The 14,999-nt window shown below is 34.1% G+C and overlaps 1 protein-coding gene across 1 annotated transcript in view; it reads right to left on the bottom strand.

The window, feature by feature from the left end:
• Window positions 1–14,999, bottom strand: part of CTNNA3 (catenin alpha 3) — a 467,780-nt gene that overhangs the window by 174,897 nt on the left and 277,884 nt on the right. Inside the window, exon 9 of the mRNA XM_035543318.2 lies at window positions 10,481–10,633. Within this exon, the coding sequence (XP_035399211.1) occupies window positions 10,481–10,633 (153 nt within the window). The remainder of the gene's footprint in view (window positions 1–10,480; window positions 10,634–14,999) is intronic.

Genomic DNA, 14,999 nt, shown 5'->3' with positions numbered 1-14,999 from the left:
AAGGTCATGTAGAACAAAGAACATTCCACAGGGAAGCATATACCTTCTTCTCCACCAGGAATCACAGCAGCCGTGTTCCAAGGGGGAAGAGGGGGAGAAGAAGGGAGGGAGAAAATGACTATCAATATGACAAGGAAAAGAATTGTATCATTTTAACAACAGCATACACACAAAAATGCAGATATTTAGTATTTAAGAAACATTAAGCCTTGGTAAACTGATGTTAAGACTTGGGTGATGTTTGCCTTTTTTTGGAACTTCAAAATTATTCTGTTACGGGAGGCTGGCTAAACAGTTCACTTCTGTCAAAAAAGAAAATTTGGGTATATCACATGGAATCACAATTATCACAATTTCCATCAATTTGATAAACTTCTACATCCAGTTTCTGCAGTAATTCAAGAAACAAGTAACTGCCACTGCACTTCCGTGTCAGCTGTCGTTACAATATCAGCAAAAATATTAATCAGGTGTATGAGAGGGAGAAGGCCATGTTGAACAAAGACAACTTCCTTTTGGAGCTTGCATAACTTACAGTACACACTGCCTCATGGTAATAGGTGGCTGACATTTCTAACTGATGAAATATGCCCCTTAGACATAGAACTGTGTTCAATCTTCTGGTTGTTTATCTTTCGTTCTCTTTCTTCACACTTATGCAATAAAGGCTGTGATAAAGAGGATTAATGAAAATGTCACCGTTTATCACCTGAAGCTCAATCAGTAATAGGGAAGTTGGGCCTTATTTAATTAACTACATAAAGGTGCTAAAATTTTAATATTATGAATTCAGGACTTGCTGCAAGGTGTTAAAACTCTGTGAGGACCAAAATAGAGAGGTTCAGAATCTTAACATTTACGTATATGGTTAGAAGTACATGCTTGACTTTAAGCTAATTTTATGGAAATAATTTTCTCCACCATTATGACCACACTAGCCCTCGATTGAGCATCTTCTACCAACTCCAATGCATCAAGAACAAGTTACGTGTCTTTGAAAGCCTCCTTCCACCTGCCTGCCCTGCCATCTCCCAATTACTGTTGTCAGGTTCCTTTTGTCAGAATTCTAAGCATTTTTGCATTTAAAGCATCTGTGATTATTTTCTTCTGCTACCTTTTTCTTCAAAACTAGTTCCCACACCCCCACAAATAACACCACTATCCTTATGCTACCCTTTTGCATGCTATCTGCAAACAAACAAAAAGAACAACACCCAACAACACCAGGTTTGTAGGTACACCAGTGAGGCTGACCATGCTCTTTACTGACAGCTGCCACATAAACTTGTCAACCAGGTAGGTTTGCTAAAGGACTCTCAGAGCCTTCAGCACAGAAATAAATTCCAATAAATATGGGAAAGTAGAGCTTTAGGCCTAACTAATGATATTATTGGAATTAAGTTTGTGTTTCAGACATTAAAAGTTTCATTTCTAAACACCTTACAGAAAAAAAAAAAAAGTAAGTAAAGTGGGGAAGGTTTTGCTTTGTTTTTTTTTTTTTTTTTTTGCTTTTGTTTTTTTGGGGGTTTAGTTTGTATTTAGACTGGTATTGTTTACTATTTAATCACAGATTTACTAAAATTAGCAAACAAAGTCAACAGTTGGATTGCTACAATGGATGAGCTAAAATCTTTGGATTTAATAGAACTGCAGCAACGAAGATCCTACGAGAAAAGAACCTCAGCTACCCTGATCTCAAGGATGTGCCATTAACTATATCCTGCCTGAACAAGCATTCTGCACATTGGTCTCCTAGAAGTGAGAAAGTGGGACAAAAACAGAAGACTACTGAATGGTTATTCAGAACCATACAACTGAGGATACATGTAAATTAGCAAACCAAAGGCGGTTTTCATATCAAAAGCAAAGCATTGTGTTAACTAGCTAAGAGTCTGAAAACCATCAGAAACGTGTAAGATATGAGCAGAAAGTTAATTTGTCAAGGGTAGACTGATCCTAGAAATTAGTGTGGTAATGTAATGAAAATCCATTTGCCATTCATAAATATTGATCCTGCTTAGAAGTGCTTGTCTTATTTACAAAAAAGTCCTCTAGTCTGCTGACGGGTAGATTTTACTTCCACAGAACTAACAAATATTCCTTCCTTTTTTTCCATGCAATAATGATCTGTATATGGTACTGCATGTTTCACACTTAGATATAGATTTTCAAAGCAAAAAAACCCACACTTTAGTTCTGTGTCTGCAGATTACACTGTACAATAGGATCCTGCATCCCCCTGACAGCTGCTGTGTGTGGTTATGCACACAAATGATAGAAGTTAAACAGAAATTGAAAACCAGGGATGATGACATACTCTTCAACTGAGGGTCTTTATTTGCTACTTTGAGACAGATGTAACTATATGATGAAACAACTGGAAGCACATTATGGGTAAAAGAAGAACAGTAACAAGAAAAGTGCTAGCAAAAAAACAACACCCAGACTTGTATCTTATGTCTTGGGATGAAATTCCTTTGCATTGAACTGTCTGAAAACTAAACACCTGTGCACAACAGCATCCATGTTTCTTGTCTTTTGGTTATGCTCTCAAAGAGAGTAATAAAAGATTCTGCTCTCTTTTGATATCCTGGAAGTTAACAAAGATGTTCCAATAATCTGTCAGTTTGACCTCTACAGATGCAGTTGTAGAGTTTTGCAACTGACAAAAACGAGTTTTTCAACAGCTAAGTAAAATCAACTCTAAAGAACAAGTAATTAAACATTAAGATGTTATTTTTATTTAGTGCTGACCAATTTGAGATGAAAACCCACAGAAATGGGTGATTCTGCAGTGCTGAGAATACCTCAATTCTCTACCATCTTTGAAGGGGATGGGAACAAATAAGAATCTTGAAGCTGTCAGTACTTTGTGTAGGAAGCACCTTAACATGTAAAGAAAAATTCAGTGATTGTGGACTGATACATTTCATTTCACTTCAAGCTGCTATCCACCAGGATAATTATTTAAGTGTTTTTATTTATTTATTATTTATTTATTTATTTAAGTGTTTAATTATTTATCCACCAGGAAATTATTTAAGTGTTACTTTGGGTGGCAAATCTTTTTTGTTTGTGGTGGTCTTCAGAATTCCCATTGTGGTTTTCTTCCCATGATTGTTAGCTCTGAGTAGAAGAAAACTAACTAAGGGAACGTAGTCCTTACCTACTAGATGTTCAGAGGTTATAATACTAGCTTCTTGAAGGCCGTTTCTTGTAGACTGGTCTTAGAAAGCACAAGAATTAATTTATTTTTTTTTTAGTTTGTGGGTTGATTGTTATTTTTGTTTTGTTGCCAATTTCTTTCAGAACTACAGTGAGTTGCTCTCAGGACCCAATTTTCTGAATATTTAGAATTTGACATACGAAGATGCTACAAATTACATATGAAGTCAGACAGAGTGGCAACTAAGTGATAATTTTCCAGTTGTATTTGAAGAGAGGTATTTAATGTTTGTACAGAATATGAAAAGCAAATTATCGTGATTAAGTTGCAGATTCCATGTTGAAACTAACTTTCAGTAGAAAAGTTTTGCACTAGAGGCAGATGTATAAAGCTTTATTTCAAGAGGTACTGGCACTGTATTTTGCCTCATTAAGAGAAAAGAAGTTTTTTGTCATGTGCTTATTAATTTACTATCAATATAGATTCATTTTGATTACCAAATAACGTTATTTTAACCCTGAGTTTTGCAAATATTTTTATTAATAAGTTAAATGCTGAAAACATTTCATTTGTACCATATATAAGTTCTTCTATCGTTTACTGGAAATGGGATTCCAATAGCATTGAATGAAAAGTAGTAAGTTTCTTGATGCATATATAGATAAGCAGGAATACATATAACTCAATTTCTTTACAGAAATCACACCAATTAATGAGTCTCTGAACAGAAGGAAGTACTTCAGATAAACCCTTACATGGACATTCTTGACTGAGTTTAATTCTGATTTTCAGCTAACTAAATTCATTTATCTTTGTTTTACTCCAGGCTCCGACATTGATTCGTATGACAGATCCATTCCATTTCCTCTCTGTCTCCTTCTTCAGTTTATCTACCTCATTTTTATTTCCAAGATGAGGGACCAGGATATTTCCTGCAGTCTCCAATATGCTACTGAACACAAATGAAATCAACATTATCTTTTAAGAACTTTTTTTTTTTTTTTTTTTTGTGAAGGATGAGCACTTACATGAGTTTGGCTCACATTAGTTCAAACATATTTCTGTGTTCAGCTACTAGGTTAGTAGGAAAGGCTCTACAAACAACTAAAAGATTATTTATAGTTAAATTTAAAATAATAAAGGTGCCAATCCAAGACTGCAGTCACTCTATATACAGCAGTTTGATCATGTTTAAGTGGCGAAGTAGTTTAACTGTAATTTTTATGCTCTTCATTGTTGTGTTCTGCTATCCAGAGACAGTGTCAGCATCACCAGGTAAGGGGCCTGGGGCCCTACACTAAGCAAGCTAAGCCTAGACCAAAATAATAAGTAAAGTTCTGCCAACACATTAAAGATATCAGTCTCATATTTTTAAAAGCTAGTTTTAGAAGTAGCTAAAAGTAACAAGAGCCAGCAAGTTGTTTTATTCAAGATCTTAATTTTTTTCATGAACTAGCTTTATGATTCTGTCAGTATTTGCACAGTTTGTTACTACGCATCCTGTAACTTGTTTAGCTAAAAAGCAAAAAAAAAAAAAAAAAAAAACTACTTATTTCTCTACAAATATTTTTAGAACTCAAGATATTTCTCCTTTAGGTCTTTAGGATTTAAAGCATCATTTTAACATATTGATTTCTTAAGGAGAATTAATATTCAATAGATGTGCTGCATTTCCTGCACTGGAAATCTTTATACCAACCAACACACTTGTTTAACAACAAACTGCATGTCCTGCATGCACCTGCTCTTGTATATCAATACATTAATGTATGCATTTAAATATATGTGCTGTCTGTTATTGTCCATTGTCAGTAACAGGTTTCACCTTAGAAATCCTTAATTCACAGAAACCAGTATTTCTTGGCGTACACAAGAAATGTGAACCAGAACACAGTCAAGACCGAAAAATAGCAAAAAAAAAAAAAAAAAAAAAAAAAAAGCAAGAATTGAACAACAGGTTAAACCCTCAAGTTTATGTATCAGAGTAGTAGATCTGAAGTCAGTATTATTAGATCAAGCTACAAAGAACGATACATTTGTGTTCTGAGTGGAAAGAGATGAAGAACATAGAGTTCATCATTGCCTCCACTTCTCCTATTACATCTCTCAGCCTCTGCTTGGTACAGCTGACCTTTAAACACTGCAGTAGGAGATTTGCATCTGTGCCAAAAGAAAAGATAATCAGAGGATTCCTCACTGCTCCCATCAAATTCCTTTTTTAATCTCAAGTTCACCCAGCCTATCACTTCGCCTCTCAGAAAGCGATACATCTCTTTGATATATCTGCTCAGGAGAACAGTCTGTCTGCTTTCCCAAACAAGAAATTTCTGGTTACAAAAGATCTACTTTCTTGCTTGAGCAGACAGGAAATTTCAGTCTTTCCTTTTACCTATCATTTGTTCATGATCACATAATTGTTCTCTCAATACCAGAAGTTGTTTTCACCTCTGGTAGAAGTGAAACACAAGGCAGAATACAATATTCACTAAAAATAGGCATGTCTTGCCAGGGATGATAAAGAAAGTACAACCAAGTTCCCTTAAGCTTTTTAATATAATTTTGTGGTAATTTGCGTAATTTTAAGCAGTGTTTTTGTTCAGATTCAGTACAGAGCCAACTTTGGAATTTCCTATAAGAATGTTCGAAAATGTTTCCATATAATCAAGTATTTCAATTAGATTTGCAATTTCATTGTAACATTTTGAATGAAAAGGCATTTCAAATCACAACCTAGATGTGTGAAATCTCAAAGCAATTAGTTTTTATTTTTTGAAATGTTTGTATCAACATTAATGCATTATATTAAGGAATTACTACTAATAAAAATAATTTTCTAACCAAAACATGTCTTTTGTAATTATTATTTTTTAGCCAAGGCTTAATAAGACTGAGTATAGACAGAATATTAACCCAAATATGGTTGCTTTTTTCTTTCTACAACACATACTAGTTTCTCAATATCACATAATCAATATTCAGACATACAAATATTTGATGCAGTATATGAGCAAAATAAGGTACAGTAGCATAGAATAACCTCCATATGAAGAATATTTGAAGTGACCTTTGATACTCACGAAAATACTTCAGCTGCTGCCTCTATTTCATATATGGAAAGCATTCAATGTAATAGCCAAAGAGTGTTTTTTTTTTTTCCTTTTTGTTTTTTAAACCATGTAACTAGGACTATTTCATTTTCTCCATACATTTGAATACAGTATTCACATTTCCAACCAGGAGATTCGGCTTTGTGCAAGTACAGCATAGCTGAAATGGTACGAAGATGTTAACCGAGGAATCTCAAATACCTTGCCACTGTCTGAGCTTTTTAAATATTAGCACTGTCCAAAAAGGACCAGCTAATATTTCTGGTAAGTTTAGCTAACATCCCAAGTGTCCCTGCACTTTCTTAACAGAAGCTAAAACCTCTAGTCTAAGACCAAAGAGCAGTTAATAATCTCAGGAGAAAGATAACATAAGAAATCATGGAAAAGAAGTAGCACCTGTAGCTGCTACTACTTTGGAAACATCATTGCCCCAGACCTGGTGTGGTGTTCAGTCTTCTCATTTCACTGATATCTCACGCTTCATTAAACTTATATACATACTTTTGAACTGTATCACACTGTTATGTTTTAAATGAATTTTTTAAAGGAAGACTGTAAGCTTCCACATGTCAGAAGAGAAATGTTTGTAAGGAACATGAATCCTCAAGCTGATTTACAATGGTCACTGGCCTATGAGGATACTGTTTGTTTCTTAAATCTGACTATCAGCACTTACAGAAACAGGCAACTTAGCTTAATTAAGATTTCATATTCAGAGAGGAAAAAAAATATGCTCTTTCTCTAGACTTTTTGTTTATACTGGAGAAATTTTCATTTTCTGATTAAAATAGAAACCACAGAAAATCTCTTCATATTTCATAAAGTACTTTGAGTTTCCCGTATCAAATTCACTGCTGGAGAAAACTGTGAGAATATGAACCTTTAATGTCCAACTTGGTCTACTTTACTTATACACGGAACAGTCTCATAACCTACTATTCAAACATCCCTGGTCTTTCAGACATAGATGCAAAAAATGCACGGAGAGGTGAGAGATACTCAATTAAAAACTGCTATATGGAACACAAGAAATTGTAACATAACATATGCCTTAAAAGACACAAACACTCCCCTCTCAAGGTACAATTCATCTCACCTCACTTCAGCTATCTAGAAATTAGACACCCAGTCTCAACTAGTCATTTAGTCAAAAGAGAGACAGGCACTTACTATTAGTAAGATAAATCTTCTCTGAGAAATCATTATCTTGGGCTAAGTATAAATGGGATAAATATGGCTTTATATTGAAAAAAGACCAACACAATCAATCAATCTCAGAAAACCTATCTGACTTTTTCTATTTAGAAGACAAACCAAACCAAATGAGTGAAGTGATACTAGTAGTTACTGGTACAGGGAGAGGATTATTACTTATTTTAATCTGAACTGAGTAATTAAGACTTAAATTGGAAAAAAAAAAAAATCAGTGGCTTGTTTTACTTAAAAATGGACTTATATCCAAACGCTGTAACATCAAATGCATTGCATTATCTATCACCATTGGACATGTTGGCTGCAATATTAATATCAATTTTTGTGTGACTGGATATCTGAATACACAAATACACAGGTCTTGTTGTACTGGATTCAAAAATTTATTTTGCTAATTTCTGCAAGCAAAGTTATCGCTGAAATAAAATGAAACACTGATAATTTTACCAATCCAGCAACAGCAGCAACATTTAGAACTGACACAGAATTTTATGGAATGAAAATGTGTATCAACTTTTACATGGGGCACACTAAAATAATAAAACTATCTTGATTGAAATGATGGGTAATTATTTTGAAAATGCACTATCAATCCTGTATTGCAGTATGTTGTCCTGTCTCCATTTTTGAATTGATATCATCAAATTAATCATTGGTGCAACACTAACATCATGACCCTAGCTAAGCAATGTTGTACGTGTATGTAGCATGTTCAGATGGAATGGGATAAACCTGAAACACTGTTTTAATGAAGAGACTTAGAGAAGCTGAACTCTAGACTGGATCAAGAAAAAAAAAAAAAGCTACATTTTTTTTAATTTCTGTTTGGACAGAATTAAATTTTAGCAGAGGGTACCTATGTCTTATTTTACAGCAAATATCTTCAATTGCAAAAGGTTACCTTTATATGGATAAAAAGGAAATAGTTATAAAGCTTTCTTATGCCATAAATATCTTTTAGAAGGGCAATGCTAAAACCAAGCAGAAATTGACAGATCTATTTCCCTACAGTCAGGCAACTGAAAAGTGCACTCCCTAACGTTTCCAGGAAAGAGTTGGATTGTTAATTGTGCTGTGCATGCAATAGTGAGATCCAGGCATGTAGATCCTGCCACTCCTCCTCATCCTGTTCTTGGACAAACCACAGGGCTTTACTAAAAATCAGTGTGGCTGAGTAACCAGCAATTCATAGCTGATATATAAGATTATCATCCTTTTTTTTTTTTTTTTCAACCTCAGGAACAAATCTGGTGGAAACCAGGGGAAAGCTGTAAAGCTTTGTAAAGCATCTGAGCTGGTTTTCAGATCTCAGCCCTTGCAAGAAGCTTCAAGATGTCATACGTTCCATAATGTCTATTTGCAGCTGACAAATATATAATTTTTTTTCTAATAAAAAAGGTGGGTTTTTGATTTAATAACATGGGTCGTCATGTTTCAGTTGTTGGCCTCTGCTACATATATGAGATATATATATATATATATATATATATATATATATATATATATATGACCTTGTGCCCACATCAGAACTCCTTGGATGTGACAACTACATGTAGATAGCACAACTGCCTTCATAGTTACATTACCATTGTCTGATGTCTCATCTACCTCACCTACCAGTCTTTTCTACTATTGTTACTGTCATGTGTTATTCTTGGCAACTATTTTTACTTAGTTGTTTAGCTTTTCAAGTATTTTACCTTTAATTATCATGTCCATTAGTATTCCACAGTCAGGCATACACTTGCATTCAATATGTGACTTAAATTATTCTCAATTACAAAGAATATGAAGCCCAACTCTGCAATGGCATACATGACTAGCTTTCCAACTTTGTATTTCATAACCTGAGATCTGTAAGAGATTTCATTTTATCTACATATTGTATTACTTGGCAAATTAAAGCAACAGATCAGTGCTCTATTACGGTCATTTTTAAAAATACATATTTTGTGCTTACCAACTTTTGAGATGCTAAAAAACAAAATATGCTTCCATTTTCCAATATAATGTATTTAAATGCTATTCTACTTATATCAATTTTTTTGGTATTCCACTTTCTACAAAATTGCTGCCATAATTCTTTTTCTTTGCTGCTATTGTTGGAAATTATTGAATTTCTTCTTAAAATAAGATAAATCTGTTTGTACATACAAAGTCCCTCTGTGACAACTTGGTTACCTGTTAATATTTTTCCGTTTTTGTTTTGTTTTACTATTGGTAGGCCAGCAGTTGACAGATGTAGTAGTACTACTATCTAACTAATTTGCTTGCAGGTTTAGCAGACCAGTTTATCAAAATGCTGCTGAATATAATCAAGCTCTTGTTGAAAGATATTAAGTACTCTAAATCAATACAAGCAACTTTCAAATAAGGTATTTCAGTTCTAGTAGATATCCAGAAGTTAACTTCAATTTTATGTTCATTTTGAATAGCAGTATCCAATGTAATCACTAGTAAAGTGACGAGTTGAAATAACTAATTATACGATAGGAGGTGGGACTGTGTGCAGTCTCTCTGAAAGCCAGTTACTTAAAATTTTTAAAAGTGCCTAACTGTAGGCACCATATTAAATCGTAACATAAATATTTATACACAAACCATGTATACACTGTGTACATAGAGTAGGATTAGTCTACCATGTCTTAGAAGGCTTCCACTTGGAGCTATTACTCCCTAAAATCAAACATTTGATCAAGTTCCCACTCAACATCTTTGTGGAAAGGCTTACACTAATTTCTCAGAGAAGAATTCCCCACCACATAATGTTTATGCAATAAAATAGAATTGCCAATACCACAAAATCCACTATCTCACTGCATACCATTACATAAAAAATTGAGCATTTTTGCTATTATATTAGGCCATTAATGTATTCTTACCTGAAATACCACACTTAGTTGCTTTTATGGTATCTGGAAGCAAAGGGAACGTTGCACTGGCAAGTCACTTACACCATATAGCCAAAAAAAAAAATCAAGTCCATAAAACGTACCTCCACAAGTCTGCTGGTATGTTCTCGAAATATAGCAGCATATTCTTTTATTTCCCTTTCTCTTCCATTTTTAGCAGCTTCAATGAGAACTAGAAGTGGAACAGTGGTATCTAAGAAGGAGTCTGAGATGTGATCTATAATGGCTTTACGAAGCTGAAAAAGATAGCATTACACTAGTATCAGCTATTTACTGAAGTCTGTTATATATATTTATATATATATATAATGACAATTTATTAAAGACTACTGTAATTATTGTCTATTAGTATTCTATAACGTCAACATGTACATGCTGTATTCCCACATTAGGGGCAGGATTATGTGCCTAAAATTTACTGCAGCTACAATTTGCCAATTACATAAAAAACACTATTTAATTCTAGGGACAATTTTTATCTACCAGTACCTAAATATCCATGCTCATATGTGTGAGCATATGCCTGTGTGAGTATAGATACACAGAACACTTAAAACATGTATTAGCACTCTCAGAATCAATGGAGCCAAACAAATATTCATGTTCTTCAATGAACAGAATAGACTACTAAAATTATTTGCACACATTAAAAATTAGTTAGACGAAACCTGATTTTGTTTTCTGGTTTCTCGCTTGTAGTTCAGATGCCAAGGGAAAAAGCTATTTCATTTTACAAAGAAAGTATTAACTTCATTATGTTTGTACTCACAAAATATCCCGCATCACAGTTTCATAATTGCAAAATTACCCAAATATTTTCTATCTTGTTGGAAAAAACAATGATACGTTTTTATATGTTAGCCTTCATATTAATTTTATCAATGAGGTTACTGATTATGCCACCTGATAATAGATTAATAGAGCAAGACGAATTATAAGCTAGTCTGAAGTTCAATTTTCTCTATTTAAATTAATTGTTCTTGGAACTTCTTTCTTAAATTATTAAATAAGTGTAACATTCTCTGCAAATTAGCTTTCCTAAATTAGATTTTATGTAAGCTTTTAACTGATCATTGGGACTTCATTTACTTTATTTAGAGGTTATTTTCCATGTTATAATCCTAACCATGGCAACTGTTCATTTTAATCATAGAACATGGCATGAAATATACCTATCAAAATTACACATGAGATGGATATGAATTATTGAGTTTACAGAATTTCTTACTGCAAAAAAAATTATTTTTACAATAGATGTAGAAAATATTGTTTGGAACAGAAGAGAAAACAGAAGTCTTTTAAGCTCCTACATGCTGACAGGTTTGTTGCTGAAGGAAACGTTTTCATTTAGCGTTCTGCACCAATGTGCACCTATGTGAAAACTCACTAAAGGTAAAGACTCCTAGAGCTATAAAAATGCAAAACAATCTTTTTGATGCTGCTGCCATTATAGATAGGGCAGAAGAAAATGCATAGCACAAACAACAGCTGAGAGATCTGTTGATTCTCAAGACAAGATTTGGATGTGAATTCCTCCACTAGAGCTTTTGGATAGGCTCAACATCCAAAGACAGTTTCGACTGATTCACCAAGTACTTAGGATAAACTAAGCAACAAAACCACACAGACTGGTTTAAGTTTGGAATGTTTTTGTCTTCCAACTTACTGTAACTTACTGCGTTAGGAGACTCAATCTCGATACACTGTATGCTCTCAAAAACTATTTGTAAAGACAGAAGCTATGACATCCCAACACAGAATTGGATGCTTACTGTCATATTCATGGTCCCAATTTTATTCATACTGCAATTTTAAGAGTGAAAAAGAAAATGGTAAGAAGTTTCACTACCAGAAACACATTGAACCTCCAGTTCTGCCAAGTTACCTGTTAAAGTTTCTGTGATGGAGAAGTCCAATTGTAGAAAAGAGACATACTCACCTGCTTAAAATTAAGTACATGAATGTGACCTTGAGGAAGGACAGTTTGAAACATTATGATTTTAATTTATAATAATCAACAATGAAACACTGTGTAACCATATCCACAGCTGATGACTCAGCATCTCCAAGAGGTTTTGGGTTCTTCACAGACCAGATTGTACTAATTTTAGTCTTAATAATTATTTTAGGACCAGTGGCTGCAATGACCTCTGTCACATTCAAGGTAATTTAGAGGCATTCAGTTTTAAACCAGAGTCCTAATTTTCTCTCTCATTACATAATTCTTTGCTGTAGCTTTTTACTGGTGAGCGTGGTTTAATTAACTTTTCATACATAAATTATCGTAATTATTTTGTTCTAAAAAATCCTCTATCCTGCAATTCAACAAAGTGAAACACTTCTTCCAAAAAAAGATAATGCTGTGCCTTTGCTGAATACAAACAAGCTTGACATATGTTATTTCAGCTATGCTAAGGAACATACAAAACTGAGATTTTCAAATATGGCTTGTGTGGCATTAAAGAATGAAGAAAAGCAATGTAAAACAGGGAAAGGAAAAAGAAATATCTGAAGCAGCATCAATTTCTCTTCATCTTAATCAGAACAATTCATTTTTTCCACTACTCAGTATGTTTGTTTCTGATTGGCCACCTCTCGAGCAAAAGGCTGAAAGCTGAGCAGAAATATAGGGAGACACAAAGAACAACAGCACCACTAGTACTATCAGGCACTATGAGGGAAGTTATCATGCTATGATTAAATTTTACCTCCTATTTGTAAATGAAAGAGACACCATCAGAAGAGGTAAAGCAGAGGGAGGATGATGTCTAACAAATTGTTTTATTTTTAAGGTGCAAGGCCTTATCCTTACCTTTTGAACAGACTGTTAGAGAAATGGAAGCATGAAGAATTTTTGTTTTGATATCAAAGTGGATAAAAAAGAAACATAGAAGTATGTTGTTCATAAAACATTGGGCATAAGGTTGTCAAGAACAAACAATAGAGAACAGAGAATAAAATCCCAGCAGCTCACAGAAAACTCTACTGCCTCACAAGTCTACACTGGCAAAAGTCCTGGAAAAACTAAAAATTCATTATTAATGAGGGATCTCTCCTTCCTGTTTTAAAGGGATGCCAAGAATGCAAACTTGTTCTGTGTTTCAGAAAAAGCTTTCCATCCATGAAGAAGAAGCAAAATACAACTGCGTGAATATCGTCAATAATAACATTAAGAAAGAATATACATACACACACAAACACACACAAAAAAAAGACACTGCAGCAACCACAGGAGAAACATCTGTGCAAACTATTCACAGTAAACAACTGGGAGGTAACAATAGAGTATGGTAATTTCTCAGAATTAGGTTCTGGATTGAACAGACAACTCCATCCTAAACATTCATGGAGATTTGCTAGGCGGGGAAGCAGTGTAAAAAGTAGGTAAAACTGTACAAACAGAAATGACATGCACATCTTTGGCACAATACAAATAAAGTCACAACAAAACAGAATAGTTTTAAATCCCCACAAGTACCAGCAAAGTTATTGAAGTGAATACAAATAATTTCATCTAAAAAGCAAGAGATTTTTAGAGCTTCCAAAACACACTGTTCTTGAGATGGCTACTTTGGTCTTCAAGTGTTGTCAGATACCGGCTTTCCTTCATTTCACTTACTGTGATCGAAAACCATGTTCCACACGGGTCCACGGGATAACTCATGATCAGGCACTGACTAAGCAATAACTTACAGGATAGTTTTGCATACTGTGTGCTACAATGATAGCTACAAGGGGTTTCAAAATACAATTTCATAAGGTTTCAGCTTCAACCCCAATTCTGTAGAGGCAATCCCAGTAACTGGCTGAAAGCAGAGTACATTATGCACTCTGTAGCCTTTAATCAGCTGTAAGAACCTAATACCTGTTATAGTACACTGTGTCATTTAAAAAATATATATTATAAAAGCTAAAAGAATACATCAAATAACAATTTTCATGTTTCTAATAATGAATGTTCATAACTGAGAGCAACTATGAGTACTGCAACATCTGCAGGTGCATAACTTAGTGTTTCCCAGATCAGAGGTTAGACATTCTTTCTAAAACAATTCTAATGCAATTTACACATATGAACACAGAACTGGAGGGAACAGATGAACTATTTACTCATACATACCTTCCAGGAAAATATCAAGAAGCCATAGAGCTACTCTGTTTAAAGAAAACTACTGGTTCTAGATTGCCTACAAACTGGGGATGACTACATTTTGCCTGAACATTTTACAAGTGTTTATATAGGAAATAAAATGTTTTAATATATTTTAAACACTGTAACAGAATGAAGAAATGTAAACTGTTATAAACTGAAGTTTAACTAACTTATGGAAGAGATGGTATGACAGAATGGGAGAGTTAACATACAGACTGAGCTTGTGATGCAAGTTATGATGCAATGTGAAAGGAAACTGGGTAACTAGTTAGTTGTAAACACCATATTTATATTGTATTCATCTTATCTTTCAAGGATCCTCCTGACTGACTGTGGGAGACAGAAAGGAATTTATTCACCATCCTAAAGCACAGGTTGGCTTATAAGACTGTACATAAAGTTACGAGGGATATTCTTCCACCAGAAAACTGACCAACAGCCACTGCTAG

This window comes from Cygnus atratus, chromosome 7 (genome assembly GCF_013377495.2).
Source record: "Cygnus atratus isolate AKBS03 ecotype Queensland, Australia chromosome 7, CAtr_DNAZoo_HiC_assembly, whole genome shotgun sequence".
Taxonomy (NCBI): domain Eukaryota; kingdom Metazoa; phylum Chordata; class Aves; order Anseriformes; family Anatidae; genus Cygnus; species Cygnus atratus.
The sequence above is the reverse complement of the archived record's forward strand: the minus strand, read 5'-3'. Positions and strand labels throughout refer to the sequence as shown.